Source organism: Rhinolophus hipposideros (assembly GCF_964194185.1).
Source record: "Rhinolophus hipposideros genome assembly, chromosome: 22".
Taxonomy (NCBI): Eukaryota; Metazoa; Chordata; class Mammalia; order Chiroptera; family Rhinolophidae; genus Rhinolophus; species Rhinolophus hipposideros.
In genome coordinates, this window is record NC_138068.1 from 4,280,901 (window position 1) to 4,297,629 (window position 16,729).

Below are 16,729 nucleotides of genomic sequence, written 5' to 3' on the forward strand. Positions count from 1 at the left end.
ATACATTTTTAAAACAAATATCCATCCATGTGAATGTGTGTGCCCATGTGCATGTGCGTGTGTGTGCATGCGTGCTGGGATTCTTTGCCTTAGCCCCTCGCACACATCCCTTCCCCCATCTCCCCTTCCCTCCTCTTTGCACCCCCTTCTTGCCATGACTGATAACCCTGAAAGCAGAGGGCTGAAATCATGATCTTCAGTTTATTAAAAGTCTATTATTGAGCCCAAAATAAATTTGTCCTCAAAAGCATCTAACTTGATAAAGTTCAAAAACACACTTGAAATTCATGAAGTTAGACTCCTGCCTTCTCTTTATAGGTGTGGCAGATGCAGGGGAAGCCACAAAATGTGAGGTCTGGGGCTGGCTTTGTAGTCACTTGATTAGATTGGAATCCCTCACCACCCTGTCTTTCCTGAGGCCTTCAGGGCCTCAGTTTCCAAGAAGAGTAACTTGTGCAGAACTGTCACAAATGCCGTGGGCATCCCACCCACATCCCCTCCCTTTCCATGTCTGTCCACCTGGGTCCAACCTCCAGCGGGAAGCACATGTGTCCTGCTACCTGAGGCTTTCTCTGGCTTCTGGAAGCTTCTCTGCTCACCATGCAGCAGGCTAGAAGTGTTGGAAATTGATGCTCCTGGCAGTAAGTAGGCTGTTCCAGTGATGGGAGTGGGGGATGAACACCCCAGCTCCCTTGTCCTTGGTAAGGGACCCTGAGATAATACTCCACATGCTCCCAGCGGTCCCAGCACTCCCCGAGGCACTGAGCCCACTTGCCCACTGAGGTCACTTGTTTGATGGCACACACTTCATTAGTCTCCACACTTCCCTTGGCCTACCTCCCCATGGCCCTCCAGTGTTTCCTGCCCTCACGTCTCAAATAAACTACTTGAACACAAATTACTGCCTCGGATGTGCTTCTGGGGCACACAGCCTCACATAGCAACAAACTGTACAGTGGGGGTCACGAAGGAGGCGGTCACAAAATGGCACCTTGACCTTGGACCTCCTGCCACAAAATGGCACCTTGGCCTTGGACCTCCTGTCTCCAGAACTGTGAGAAGAAATGTTTGTTGTTTAAGCCACTTGGTCTGTGTTGATTTGTGACAACAGCTGAACTGACTAAGACAGGTACACTCAATCCAAGAAACCTTAGAAAACAATTCAATATCCACGTTTACCCGGACAGTCCTGAAAATTCATACGAGATAGCACAGAATCGTCCAGCAGAGAACGCACTGCTTCTTATCCTGTAGACATGGCAACATACCTGCTCATGGCAATGGAGATGAGTGCTAAGAGCTCAGATTCTGGAGCCTGAGAGCCTGGGTTGGAACCTCATCTCTTCTACTCACTAGCTCTGCCGTCTTGACCAGTTTACTTAGTAACCTCTCTGAACTCCAGCTTCTTGTCTATTAAACGCAGATTCAATATTACTTTCCTATCTTATAAGATTGTCCGAATGAATCTATGAAATAATGTAAACCTCAGGAAAGAGGGTCCATAGTAAGCTCTAAATAAATGTCAATTGCTGTTCAGTTACTATGTCCTTCAGGAAACATCCTTGCTTTGAATTTTAGAGTAGGGTACCCATTTAAAATGAAAAGAAGTAACAAGTTAAAATGTAAAAGTGTTTTGCTCTTGCCCCAACCCCTACCCCCAGCTCTGAAACACCCCCCCATACTTACTCCCAGCCACATCCTGAGGGACTCCTGTGTCTTATGAGGTGTGTGTCCTCATTTCCTCATTTTACCTTCTGGGCATAGAAGTCTTAGCACCTCAGGCTTCCAGATGCCTTTGAAAATGTTTGAGTTCCAACATATAGGGGGAAAAAAAGCATTGCAAAATCAGAGTCAATGAATGTTTAATTAAAAGTCTAAAAACCTAATATTATGTCAAGTTCATTAACTGTCCCGTTTAGTCATCATAAAAATTTCATTACACTTAATTATATTTGAAACAAATTTATAGGTGAAATGGTCCCACTTTGCAAGAATTCCCAAGAATCCTGGACACTCAGTGGAGAATGTTTGGTCAATTGTAATTAAATGAATTTCTTGTAGGTAAATAATTCAGCAAACAAAATTATCAAAAAATCATTTGATTATAAAAATAAAAGTTAGATGTGAATTGATTTCAATATATTTGTCGGGATGTGGAGAAGGCCTTTTCAAAAAGAGTTGGTGGGGAAGGAAGAGTGTGAGAACTGCCCAGCGCTGGCCACGTCCCCTCTCCCTTTGAGGACCGTCTCCTGCCACCTGCTCTTCAGCACACAGGGTCACCTTTCCAAATCCCCATCTCTCCAAGGATGAAAGTCCTCCAGGGGCCCTTCCTTTGCCCCTGGGGAAAATTTCAAGTTTTTACCACAGCCTTCAATGCTCTGGCCCCTGTCCATCTCCCCAACTCACCTTCCACCCACCCAGGTCCCCTTTATTGGCTAGAGCTACAGGGAGTGGTAGTGGATCCGGGACTCAGCCTGAGCCATCTGCCAATCCCTGGATTGGGCAGTGTGGCCTCTTCTGAAGCTGGAGTGGAGGGGAGCCAGGAACCAGGGAGGGGGCCGTTCCCCTGCTCCCCGGCCCCTTGCCGCCGTCCATAGACCCCAGCATGCGCCCTGAGATAAAGAAGGCACAAAGAATTATTTGGTGAATGACCAGATGAATACGTGGGACTGCTCTGTCACCTCGGAGAGGCACAGCTGGAGACCACATAATGATAAGACTAGTTCCTGTTTATTGCACACATACTACATGCTCAGTGCTCTGCTAGCACCTTTGGTACCTGACCTCTTCTAACCTTTGCAACAACCCCATGAGGTAGGTTCTGTTATAAGGAAGCTTTTCAGAGGGAGAAACTGAGACTCAGAAAGAGTAGGGACTCGCTCCAGACACAGAGCTTAAAGGTGGGGTGCCAGGACCAGAGCCCTAGGTCTGTCTGACTCTAGTGGACACGGGTGACCCATGGAGGCCCGCCGAGTTCTGCCTTGAAGGTGGTGAACAGAGCCAGGGCAGGCCCACTGGGGCTGCCCCAGAGTCTGCTGCCTTCCGCACAGCAGCTGCGCTTGGACTGTTTCACTCCCTCTGCCGATGGCTTTTGCAACTTTGTCCCTGTCTCTCTGGCCACCTCTGGTTCTTTGACCTTTGCCCCTGACCAAAGACACGTTATTATCCACATTTGGTGCCTTCTGACCTTTCCACTCCCACCCCTGTGAATTCACAGAAGAAATGTCAAAAATAACATCCAGGCTGCCTGGTAGAAAGGAAACTGGTTTGCCAATACAATGTGCAGTAAAAATATCTCTCTTTTAAAAGAGAGAGAGAGAGAAATTTAAAGACTCAAGATCAGTAACATGCAATTATCATCTGGTTTGGGCGGAGACTTCTAATGGTTTCCAGAAAAACACAAGCTATGAAAATGGGGAGTGCATTCCAAAGCGAAAAGAGATTTGGGCTCCAGCAAACAGGGATGCCATCTTGGAACCTCTGTGGCCTTTGAGCTCCTTCCCAGACAGAGTAAGAGGCACCGGCATCCTCGCCTCCCTTCCTCTCCCCTTTTGCCTTCCACACTGGACAGCAGGCTCTGAGAGCCTGGAAAGTGCTTCTGAACTCAGCCTCCAACCTGCTCAATACATAGGCCCCAGTGAATGACCGTACCTAAAGGCACAAAGAAGATGTCCTCACTCTGTCTCTGGGGGGAACAACAGAGCCTTGCAATGGCAGGGACAGTCAGGTCTCCTCCAATATCTGTTGTTCCCCTACTTTTTAAGTAATAAACCACCAATCTTAGCTGGGTGCCTTGGGATCCATCTTCCCCAGCCTCCCTTCCCCGGACATGAAACTAATGGAATGTCAACGGAATGTGTGTGCAACGTGCAACTATTCTTAAAGGGGAGATACCTGTCCTTTTCCCTTTTCCTCCCTCCTGCTGGAAGGAATGCAGATGTGATGGCTGGAGCTTGAGCAGCCATCCTAGAGCATAAGGCCAACCTGGGAGTGAAGGCCATAAAAGGCAGAGCAACAAAATAGAAGGGCCTGGGTCTTAATCCCGTGGTGTCCACGCCAAACTGGACCACCTACCAGGCTGTTAGAGGAGAAAGAAGGAAGCATCTGGACTGTTTAAGCCACTGATATTTGGGTTAAAAACAATCCTTATAGTCAAAATTACCTTGAAAGTCTCTTAAATTGAGAAGAGAAACACAAGATAATCTAAATCTTTAAAAGCGAGGGTCCCCCCCAGTGAGGTGAGATGCTCACAGCAGGTTCATGGCTTCCACGAATTCCAGACAGCTGTGGAATGCTCCAGGAGGGGGATCCCACCCACATTCAATTGTATTTTTTCTCTCCCTCTTTATTTTTTATTAATTTATATATATATTTTTGTCTAGGGCCTAAAGTTGTATTGTAGAGATGCGTCACATTTTCTAACTTATGCAAATTTTGTGAGCACCAACTAAGTGTCATCTAGATATGCTTTTTCTTTTTTACCATCTCACTTTTATAGTGAAAGAAAGTGAGGCTCAGAGAGGTAGCGACCCACAGCTAGGGAGGAGCAGGTGGCAGCTCAGACCAGACCTGCCCTGGAGAAGAAGGCGACGAGGCAGAATCTTTGTCCAGGTGGCACCTCCCGGGGTACGTGGCCTTTCCAGCACAGTGGTTCCTGCTGCGGGTCCCTGAGGACCACTCAGACAGCCAGTGCTGCGCGTGGTTTCAGGACAGGACAGAGAGACACTGGGGACAGGAAGGCGCCCTCCACACACTGCCCAGATGGCCAAGCGGGGGCCAGCCTTCACCGCTGAAGCACAAGTGGTATTTCCAGAAACCGAACTGACCCTCAGGATCAAGCTTGAGTCCCTCAGCCTGACCTGCAAGCCACCAGGCCAGGCCCCTTCCACACAAAGAGATCAGCGGCTCGCAGGGAACGAGGCAAGAAGCCTGAGCAGGAGCGGCCGGGGAGGAAGGGGGAGAAGCCGGGTGTCGGGCCAGACGGAGTCGGGGTTTCCCGGGGGTGGGGAGGGTGACAGGTGGGAGCAGAGAGGGACCAGGCAGAGGTGGGCCGGGGTGGCCAGTGGGCGCCACCTGGTGGCCAGGCCGAGCACGGCGCCTCCCTGCGTCCACTGTGGGGCTCAGCCGGAGCCCCCACCCCAAGGACCGGCGGCCCCACAATCTTCCTCAACACCCGCAACTACCTCGCATTTAAAATTAATATCGTCAGTTCACATGGAGATACACATTTCCTCGGTTTCACATAAGACAGATACAAAAGCATTATTGTGGTTTCCTGTTTTTATTGTGTTGACCAACACTTCCCCCGACCCCCCCGCCAGGCTGATAACAAGCACCTGAGCCGCTCGGCCCCGCCCCCAGAGGTTCAGATGTAAGTGGTCTGGCTGTGGCCTGGGTATCAGGACTTTCCCTGCTTGCTTAGCAAAGGCAGCTTGGAGCCGAGCGTCCAGCACCCATTTATTTCCTCGCAGCTATCGCTGTTCCTAGCCCCTCCCTTTGCAGAAATGCTGAGCCACGGTCCCCGGAGGGAAATCCACGAGCCCGCCTGGGCTACTGCGCTGGGACTCTGAGCCCAGGGACTTCCGAAGCTGAGTTCTTGACCCGCTTGCCTACCTCACACAAAGCCTGCTCCTCTGTAGGCCTGTTTCCCCTTCTATTACCTGAAGGAGAACAGTGGCCCTGAACTGCTTGAGGGTCACCGGCCCGTTTGAAAATTTATGAAAGCAATGGGTCCTTTTTCCAGAAACATGTGGGTGCCCAACTGTGCTCATGACTGTAGATGGCACTGGTGGCTCTGACTTCTCAGCTGGATTAACCCCTTCGTCCTCACCACGACCTCCTCACTCACGTAGCTGCTTTTATTAGTTTTACGGATGAGTAAACGGGGGCACAGAGAGGTTAAATAACTCACCCAAGGTCGCACAGCCAGTAAATGGGTGGGGAGCTGGGTTAGAACCCGAGAATCTCTTGGCCTTTGACAAGTGACCTCACCAATGTGAGCCTCGGTTTCCCCTCTGAGAAAACAGGCCAGTACTAGTCCTTACTCGGTAGGTGAGCCAGAAGGGCACATGAGATTGGAAAGCACACAGTAGGTGCTCATGAAGGACAGCTGTCATTTTGATACTCACACAATGTCCGGGCACCCACCCAGGAATCTTGGCCTGTGTGTTGGGGGGGTCAGGGTGGGCATCAATGGGCACCCAGAAGTTCGGGGAAGCCCCGGGCCCCAGGGGATGCTCTCGTCTGGCCAAGCTCATCTCACCCCACCAAAGTCTAGTCACAGGTTTCCTCTTGCTCATCAATACTGCTTTCGGTTTTGTTTCTTTCAAAAGCCACACACACCCGTTTCATTTTCTTTTCCTCCACAAAGCTGACAAATGTGGGCAGGCTAGGCTTCTGTTTCCGTGATATGAGGAGCTGACATCTGTCTGGTTGGAGCTGGCCTCCCTTCACAGCTGCCATAAGCACCGGCTCCACCACACGAGGACACCCAGCCCCAATCTGACTCACCCTCTCAAGGCCACAGTACAGGAGCCTACAGCTGTCCCCCAGTCCCCCTACCAAGCCACCCGGGGCTTCCAGCAACTGCTGTCAGCATGGCCGAGGCCCCTGCGGACCCCAGTGAGACAGGTACTTTCTTCTTTCTAAGGAACAGTGGGAATCTGGGTGGGACTGGCACTTCTCTGGCTGCTTCGCTTGTCCCGGATGGCAGCAATGATAGCAACACACTTGCCAAGCATTTTGCATTAACTTCAGCGATAAGTCCAAAGGTGTTTCCGTTTCCCACGAGATCACCAAGGCCCCGTGAGGTGAAAGAGCATCAGGCTGATGCCGGGGCTGAGCACCTGGCTTCACACTCATTTCGAGAAAGAGCTAGAACTTGCTTTGACTAGAAGTGCACATTTCCCCCGTTGCGTTCTTCCTCAGATAACACTCCCAGGAGGGTACCAGCGAGGGTGAACCCGGTGCTCAGCCACCACTAGAGGCTTATGGGCTGTGGGCTGAGGGTGGTTTGGGCTGGGGGAGGGGTGGGTGGTTGTTATCATTAGCTCATTGAATCCTCACCACAAGTTTTGAAAGAGCTGCTATTATCCCCCACTTCACAGATGGAAAAACTGAGGCATAGAGAGTTCACACATCTAGTAGGTGGCAGAGCTGGGGCTCAAACCCAGGAAACCAGCCATCAGAGAACAAGAATGAGGAAAAGACGGTGTGCTGGGGAGGGGTGCTGGCAGGGAATGGCTCAGGTTCCTGTCCTATTTCCCCATGGGGGACGGACACACGGGGACTGGTCAGGGGCGCTTAGGAACTCAATTTTCCTTCTTTCCCAGTGGGTTTTGCTCTTCTTACCAACTTGTCGCTTATACTTCTTCCATTTCACAACTTCCCGTCTGTGGAAGGACCCCCCCTTGGGGGATGGCCTTCATACACATCTCCAACCTCACTCCTCCCTTGCCAGCAGGAAGGTGGAGGAGGGCAAGGAGGAGACTCATCCTGGCAGGTTTACAAGAATCAAAACTCTTAAAAACACACACACACAAAAAAACCTCTTTTCAAGCCGGATGTGTAATGGGTTGGACGAGGATTTCTGGTGGCTGGGGTGGCTGCTTGGGGCAGAATATGGTGGGTGAAGGATCGGCACCCCAGGTGTTCTAAGCGCACCCCACCTATGCGCAGCAAGAACAAACACATTCTGACCACAAAGGGAAGCCACGGCGCCCAGCTGTAGAGCCAGCAACTGGGTTGCCCCTCCCACCAGAAAACCCCAGAAAGCAAAGGGTCGGATATGGCCACTGCCCGGGAAGGCAACCCAGATCCACCCAAGAAGGGCCCAGCTTTGCACTGCCCTTGGGGTTTCAGGGGCAGACACTTCCTGGTGACAGGCTGGGCTGCCACGCACAGCCGCCCCCCAGGCCCTGCGTCTACAGGATCCTGTCCTCTCACTCCCCGCAGAGCAACTGTCCCGGGTTTGTGGGATCCTGCCCGGGAGGAGCAGGGGCCTTTGGAGAGTTCCTCCTTGAGCCTCGATCCTGCTTAGGGTCGTTCATCTCAGGTGGGAAAACACAGACATGCCATGGGTCACCTGGGCCGACGTCTGTCCCAGTAGTGGACGAATCCAATCACTCACTCATTCACTCATTCATTCATTCCCGTGCCATTTCCTGAGAATCGACTGTGTGCCCGGCACTGCGCTAGACACCAAAGGTACACTAGTAAACCAGGCCATTGTGACGGGAGCTTCTGGGGGCTATTCTGCAGGGGACACACACACATACAACACCCCACCCGGTCAGGGCAGGCAGGACAGCTTCCCAAAGGGGATGGTGTCTCAGTGAGACCTGCAGGTTGGATAGATGTCAGACAGGTGGAGGGGTGGGGAAGTGTATTCCTGACAGGAAACAGCATGGGGAAAGGCCCAGGGGTGAGTGGGGCCAAAAAGAGCCCGGAGGGGTTGGCTCTTGGAAGGAAGTTGAGGGGGCAGTAAAGACGAGGCTGAGTGGTCAGCAGAGCCAGTTCTGGCTGCCAAGTTGAGGGCGGACTGAAGGGAACCCGACTGGGGCTGGTGGATTTGCTGTCGCTGTAGAGATGATGACTCGGAACAGGGAGGTGGAAGCAGAGGAGAGAAGAAGGGATTCGAGAGAGCTGGAAACAGTATTTCCAGGACTCTGTAATTAGGCGAGAGAGGGGGAGAGAGGGAGAGAGAGAGGGAGAGAGAGAGAGGGCCGTTTCTGAAGGTCTGAGGTGTCTGGCTGGGATGAATGTGACACCGCCCATACGAGGATGGTGAGCCCTGGAGGATTCTGCAGGGAGGCAAGGCTGGGATCAGGGCACAGAGGCATGCCTCCCAGGCAGGCACTCCGCCTCACTGCCCTGCCCTGCCCTCTCTCCCCTCCCTCCTGCTGTCCTACCCTCACTCTCCTCATCCTGCCCCCTCCACTGCCCTCCCCTCTGAGGACACCTGAGAGCTGAGCCGTCCACCTGCCCTCCAGGGATTGCTCACAGAGGGCAGAGGACCCGCGAAAGGCCCGGGCGCCTTGTCTGGCCACCAGGCTGTCCGGCCAAAGTCATTTCTGACCAGCCCATGTGCCTCGCACTGAACGAGGGTGGTGTTGGCAGATGTCCGCTCCGGCCTCTGCCCTGGATTGCTCTCACGGGGCTTCCCTTGCCCGCCGAGACTCCAACCCAGGCCCCATTGTGGGGCCCTCAGTCCTCTCTCTGCCCTTCTCGCCTCTCCTAGACCTTGAGCAAAGCATCCTGCAGGCACTGAGGGATGCTGCTGGCTCCCCCGTAAAGACTGCCCAGCTGGTAAAGGAATGCCAAGTGCCCAAGAAGAAACTCAACCAAGTCCTCTACCGGATGAAGGAAGAGTCGCAAGTGGCCCTCGTAGGCCCCAAAACGTGGTGCTTGGGCGATGGTGGGACTGGAGAAGTGGTTCCCGCAGAAGTGGCCCAGCCCAGCCAGGGTAACCTGCCAACCTGGGGGGGGGAGGGTGTGCAGACCAAGTAGGAGCAGTTCTGGCACTGGACAAGCTCGGATTTGGGCCTGCGTTCGAACACAGTCGCTGCCCTTCATGGGTGCGTGATGGCCCCTCTTTTTCTGGCCAATGGAGATAACACTAAGGCTTCTTCATGGAGTTGCGAGAGGATTAGAAGCAAAGGGCTTAGCCTAGTGCCATCACATAGTAGGTGCTCCGCAAAACGTTAATAACAACGACAGAAAATAGTGATGATGATAACAGTAATGATGGTAATAACAGAACACTTCACATCACGTTAGATCCTCTTTTCTAGTTCTGTAGCCCATAGACCGGAAGCACCGACATTTATCAGGTACTTACACTGGGCCAGTGTGGTGCCCAGGGCTCACCTAGATGGTATTAGATGGTGCTAGATGGCAGTCTTCCCCTTTTCTCAGAGAGCTTTTGGTCGCAGGGAAGCCACACGGCTGGAACGTGGCAGGGCAGGATTTGAAGCCAAGTCGGTTCAACTCTAGAATCTGAGTTTGGAAGGCCGGTGCACGGGCGCCCACTATGGAGCGGCCCACGTTGGTCTGTAGAGTCCCCGTCCCCTGTCCTTTTCCTCCACCCCTAACCCATCCTTTTGTTCTGCAGCAGAGAGACCCCAGCAAGGAGCGGTTACAATCCCAGAGAGACCTGGCTCTCAGCTCAGTGAACAGCGTAAGCAACCTGGTTTCCTTTCAGCAACTGGGATAGGGGGCCCACTCCCTCTCACCCCCAAACGCTCCTTGGCCACTGGACATGCTAGGAGGGCTCAGGGGCCTTGCCCTCGACACTTTGAGAGGCTCCCACAAAGTTTTCAGAGGCAAGACTCAGTTCTGTGCCCTGAAGAGGCTACATGCCGAGAATTCATTTCTCTGACCTATAGCTGACATTCACTGTGCACCTACTGTGGGCCAGGCATGGCTCAGAGCACTTGATGTCCATCCCTCCATCCCTGGTCCTCAGGACAACCTGTGTGTACATTGTCGTTGTGCCCGTTTTACAGATGAGGGAACTGGGCAGAGGGGCCAGGCTGGCCCAGGGTCGCCCAGCTAGTGAGCAGTGGAGCAGATTTAAACTCCAGGGGTCCTCCTTAATCCCTTGCCATCCTGCCTCCCAGAGGAAAAGATCTATAGGTTTCTGGAAGCAAGAGGGCCCTGTAAGGCCCTGATCATTGCCAAGTCCCTGGGATTGAAGACAGCAAAAGAAGTCAACCCAGACTTATATGCCCTGAGGATAAAGCACCTTCTAGACCATGACAAGAATTCAAACGCATGGAAAATTTATCAACAAGGTAAGCCCTTACCTGCTGCCCACACCTGGATAGGCAGACTTGTGAAGAGAAACCCCAACACCCAAATCTTGGTCCTTGCTGGGCCTGCTAAGCACTTTGCCTGTTCCACTTGTCAGACTCTCCCAGAAATTTGCAGTGGTTTTGCTGACCGGTCACTGGAAGGGTTTCCCAAGAGGGGAAGGGAAGGGGGGCTGGTCCTGTTGGTGGGAGTAATCAGGGAGGACTTCCTGGAGGCATGGCCTCAGGCTACAGTTGCAGAAGGCGGAGAGGGTGGGAAGGAGGTAGCCCACCCCTAACTGTATCAGCCCAGGGTGCAGGGCTCAGTCTGAGTTTGCTAACAGTTTTCCGTAAGAACTTCGCCCATCCTGAAGTTTCGAAGTTGCTGGAAGTGAAGACCAGGCCGGGCTCAGATAGCCGCAGGGTGGAGTCCCAGGGCTGACTTATCTGTGAGGTGCAGCAGACACAGGCCTAGAACCCACAGGACTTTTACGGGTCCATGAAAATGTTCTAATTTCTGTCAAACTCAGAAGAAAAAAGTGAATGTCATAATAATAATAATGAGTCACTAATAATGACTCTAGTCTAGATTATATCTGTCTTTATCCCAATGCAGTCATAAAAATGTAATTTTATATATATATGAAGGGGCGGACAAAGGCACAAGAGTCTGGGCCCGTGAAGGTGGGAATGTAGCCCCTTGGGTGAGTCGGAGCAGCCCCAGGCAGATGCTCCCTGGCCCACGTGGGGCCCATGCGCACGGTAACCAAGGGGGTCTCTGCATTCTGATAACTTGTGACAGCAGCCAGATTTTAAACACTGGTGACAAACGCAAATTCTTTTTCTTTTCTACAAGGAAAAATTCATAAACCAAGATAAAATAAAAATGACACGTGGAAAACCAAACAAGACCAGCAGTCCAAGACTCAAGGTCACTAACAAATCCAAATTCTTAAAAGTGCCTTGTGAGCCAAACAAAGCTTATCCGGTGGCCAGAAACAGTCCGTGGACAGCCACCGTCAGCCTTTGCTAAAGGGAGGGTTCCTGAAGCTCCGCGGTCACTGGTGTCTGCCTCACAGGGCGGGAAGCAGAGGGTGGGGGAGCAGTGAGGCTCCAGAGATCCTCCCTGGGTGGCAGAGGACATAGGTAGGGCAACCTGCTGTGACGATGTCCACGGGAGGCTCATCGGAGATGCCTGTGGCATTTGTTAAATATAGCGGTTCCTGGGTCCCATCTAGGACCTACTGATTCAGTACTCCGGGATGGGTGCCTGGGAATCTGTGTATTCAAGCTCCCCAGGAGACATTGGGGTTGCCAGCTGGCATTCAGAACCGCTGACCCCTCAAGAGGTGCAAAGGGATTGAGTGCAGTATTATTTAGCAGAAGTTTCTGGAGGAAGAAATCAGTCTGCCACAATCATTTACCAGCAAAACCCCACCAACGTGATCAGCCAGAATGGCCCAAACAGCCACATTTCCATTCAGAACGCTACAGCCATCCAGATCGGACACAGGAACACCATACTGAGCCAGACGGCTTCTGGGGAGAATGGTGAGTCCTCTGAGAGACACCAGAAGGGACCTCTAGGGAGCAGCTGCTCCAATCAGGTGGGGGCAGGGAATAGGGAGGGGGCATCCAACCGAGATCGCCAAGGTCCTCCTTAGTGGCCTTCCTGAGAATGAGGAAGTCTTTCTTCATCCCTGGATCAAACTTCTCCTGCTTTCCCTTCATTTCGATACCTTTCGCCTCATTTTTAAGGGGGCCCAATACTTTCCCATGAGAAACAGTTCGATTCACTCTCCCTCAGTAGAATGTCGCAAGGGGTCATGGTAGTATTTTGTTTGTCCTGAGACACACTGTTTTCTCCCACATTTTAACATCTTGGAAACTGGGGTGCTTCCTAGTTTGGATGAAATACGGTCCTGCAGATGAGTGCTTACTCTGCGCAGGCACTGTGGTGAGAGGGGACAGGGCCACCCCTCTGTTCAGCCATGGGACACGGGTGGGAGCATCAGCCCAAAAGTTGGAACACTCCCTGTGACCTCAAGAGAAGCCTTCCCCACTTTGGACCTCAGTTCGCCCAATTGTGAAATGAGGAACTTTGTCCTAGAATCTAGGTCAATGTTTGCTCTCTGCATTCCCCCTTCCCAATTTTGGCCACACCCATGTCTGCTTATTTAATTACTGTTGTTATATGGTTTACTTTTTTGTTCTGCTCAAATTTATTTTAAAATGAACTTGTATAGCATTACCTTATGTTGGAAACCAGGAAGGTTACCATAAAAATAAACGCTGAGAGAATAAAACAGTGTCAACGGCTCCAAGCATCGGGTGTTGGGCGTTACAGATGTCCTAACTCCAAAGGGGACTTTCTCCGGATGGGCTCAGAGGATTGATAAGAACTAGGAAGCAGATGATGTGCTGTGTTTGGTTTTCAAGTGCCCCAGTGACACCCCATGCACCAGTGGTAAAAACCTGGGGAGCGCTATGCTAACTAACTGTTCTGCTGGGCCCATCTGCTCTCCCACCCAGAGCTTGAAATAATCATTCCCTGTCTGAGGGTGTCCAGGGAGAATTCAGAGGCCAGTCTCCTGTGTCCGGCCAGGACTTTTTGTATGTGGGTGTCGGGGGTGTGTCAGAAGGGGTAGTCAGGTCAGAGGTCATGTGGCTGTGTTTCCTGCCAGGCCCCACAGCTCCCCTCAACCTCCCTCTACCGGCATCAACTGACCCATCAACTGAGGACCCCCTGGCTGGATCCTGGGGGCCCCAGGATATCCGCATGGAGAACTCTGAGCTCAGACGGGTGCAGCTGGGACATGGCAATCAGATGAGTCTTCATAGCACCCCGACCGAGGGCCCTGCCTGCAGCCCCTCTGGCAGGCACCCAGGTAATGGGATCACGCAGCCATCCCGCCCCAACCCCACCCTGTTTGGCTTCTCTCTAGATGGGACTTGAGCCAGTCTTACAGGAAGAGAGGCATGATGGGAAATTCCTTTCCATCCACCAGGAGGCTGTACTGCAGTGTAGAGCAGGTTCCCATCCCTACTACCCACCTCAGGAAACCTCAGCTTTTTTCATTTGTGCCATGGGCATGGAGCTGCAGAGGCTGGGCCAGATGAAGTGGGGACAGAGGAGATGGCCGACTGGAATGGCATCTAAGGAGGGTGGAGGGCAGGAGCCACCTAAGTACTGGGTGACCTACTAAGTATTGTCGACAGGGCCCAGAGGGCCCAGGTTGTGTTCTCCCCATCACTGGTAATCCGGAGACGAGCTGGAGGAGAAAGACAGCAGAGAGGCCTGAGACAGAGGGAGAAAGCCAGGGATGCAGTTTCTAGAGAGGGGAGGCTGGTGAGGTCAGGGGAGCTCTGGGGGGACCAGCAACAAGGGGTTGGTGGTGACCTGAGGGGACAGAGGAGGATGGGGAGTGGGAGAAAGCGAGACTGAGGATGGAAAAGTCTTTTCTGAAGTTTGGGTGGGAAAGGCAGGAGCAGGACAGCAGGGGTTGGGGACTGGGCTGGGCATCAGGTTGGGCACCACAAGATTTTAACCAAAGTCAGCTCAGGCGGGTGAACAGTGCTGCAGAGGCATCACGAGAAGCAAGGTCTCGGCTGTCTACTGAGCACAGCGGGGGACAGTGGGGGGAAGTTCAGGAGGACAGTGGGCCATGGAGGACTTACAAGCCAGGCTAGGGGTACGACTCCAGGCCACCACCCAGCTGCTCACACGTCCTTCCTCGCATCTCTCTTTGGCTGACCCATAGTCTCTGCCACCACTGGCTCAGAAGCTTCATTCGAAATTCGAATGCCCACACCAGGACCTCACACCGAGGGGGATGTGGAGAGTGTGGCCCAGCGAGTCCATATCCGTTCCTGCTTCCTGGAGGATGCTGCCATTGGCAATCACAACAGAATGAGAGTCATCGCGGGGGCAGCTGAGGGAGGAGGTGCAGGGCCTGAAGACAGCGGTGGGGACCCTGGGGAGCCGGCAGAGGATGCAGGTAAGCCTGGACCCTTTGAGGCTCCCATTTCCCAGGGTCTGGGAGTGAGTGGGGCATCATAGCAAAGTGGGTGTTAGAGGGTATGGGGTCAGATTTTTTTAGCCTGAGTGGCCTAACCCATCACTGAGCCTGTTTCCCCGCCTGTAAAATGAGGATGATAAGAATAGTCTAACCAGGCCACATGCCCATGAAGCTGGCCCTCCTTGGAAGGTTCTGGAATATGATATCCCACCTCTATTCTCACCTGCCCCCCCCTTAGTCACTGATTCTTCCCAAGAAATAATGCTGGAACCCCTTTAAGCTCTTCCATTTTTCAAATATCAGGAAGAAGTAGTTCGTTCATTTATTCACCGACTGATCCCACTCTCGCCCTCAAATGCTCCCTCACTTGGAGATACAGCCATGAGCAAAACAAATAAATACTCCCTGTTATGGGGGTCATAGTCCAGTAAGGAACAGAGACAACTCAAAAAGCAAAGCAATCAAGCTTTTCAAAGAAACACAACCACTGTAAAAAAAAAAAAAAAAAAAAAAAGAACCTGGGCAGGTTGGGGAAAAGCTGCCATAGCCAGGCAATCAGAGAACGCTCTGGGAGGAGATGGCATCTGAGCCAAGGCCTTACAGGACCAAGGAGCCAGCCCAGCAAAGATGTGGGAATGGTATTGCAGGTGGAGGGAACAGCAAAGGCAGAGTCCCTGAGGTGGGAACAACGGTGACTTGTTCAGCAGCATGTGTAGTATGCCAGGGAGCAAGAGGCAGCGGACCGATGAGCAAGGGCGGCATCTCTCAGAGCCAGGAAGCCCAGAGGAGTGAGCTGTGGCAGCCCCAGGAGAACTTCGAGCAGAATTTCAGTGTCACTGAAGACTGTTTGTGGACACAGTAAAGGGCAGACGTGGGGGAAGCAGGGAATTACTGTAATGGTCCAGGTGAGGAAAGAAGGTGCCTCAGAGATGGGGACACAAGGCCAGTCCACCTGGCAAGCCTGTGGCCAGGGACAGTGGCCTTGGTCCCCAGTGAACCAAATTGCCTTGGTTATTCGACGTAGGCGGCTCACACATTCCTTTGGCGACATCTCTTCCCCAGGTCCTCACACAGAAGCTGCTCAGCACAGAGGCAACTTCCCTGACAACGAGAGTCCCACTGATGCTGCCATTTCCGTGCTCACCTCTCACCTGGAAGCTGTGACTCTTGAAGGCAGGGATCTGGAAGCTACAGAAGACACGCCCTGAGTGGACAGAACCCCAGACGCGGGGTCCCCAGGGGGAGGTGGGGTTCAGAACAAAGAGCCCATGGATGGACATGCTTCAGCCGAGGCCGGGAGGGAGCCCGTGGAGGCTGGAGAGCCCCTGCACTGTGCTGTCACGTCCCATAAATGTCCTTGTTGAACTTCCTGCCTCATGATGCGTGACCAGTGAGTCAGCACTTGGGCTGGGCCAGGAGCAGACTGAAGGGGCATCGCCCCCCTCCCCGGGGTGCGAGAGGAGAAGGGGTGACGGGTGCGGGGCTCAGGCAGCCAGCAGGGCCCAGGCCACATTCCCACCTCCCTCCTGGACCCCCTTCCATCAAGGCTCCCACTGTCTTCTCCTCACTCAAGACCTGAATTCCTCAAGGCCCATCGTGGCATCCTAACCTCTGTACCACATGACCTTTCTAGAACCTTCCTGCCTCAGCCTTGATCTCAGGATTTCTTAGCTGAACCTCCAGAGAACAAATCTGTCCCATCCAAGTCCTGGTGGAAACCATTGACCAGCTGTGGGTCAGGTGACCTCTGCTGGCCAATCAGCAAGGAATGCTTATTCTATACCAGATAGGGTGCTTGCTGGGGGCTGAGTCCCCTTACAAGAAGTGTGAGTGGGGTGCGGGACCCAGGAGTGGGGTGCGGACTGGAGGCCATTTGGGGAGGCATGATAGGAGGAAGGTGGGGAAGGATAGAGGGAGGCG

General features: G+C 52.8%; 1 protein-coding gene across 1 annotated transcript; it reads left to right on the top strand.

Moving 5' to 3' along the window:
• Positions 1–6,406: 6,406 nt before the first annotated feature.
• Positions 6,407–16,178, top strand: ZBP1 (Z-DNA binding protein 1). The gene is made up of 8 exons (XM_081034040.1): positions 6,407–6,630; positions 9,239–9,463; positions 10,112–10,177; positions 10,620–10,793; positions 12,174–12,341; positions 13,475–13,678; positions 14,552–14,788; positions 15,872–16,178. Exons 1-8 carry the CDS (start codon positions 6,597–6,599, stop codon positions 16,015–16,017), a joined length of 1,254 nt encoding a protein of 417 aa, XP_080890166.1. The 5' UTR covers positions 6,407–6,596; the 3' UTR covers positions 16,018–16,178.
• The last annotated feature ends 551 nt before the right edge of the window (positions 16,179–16,729 follow it).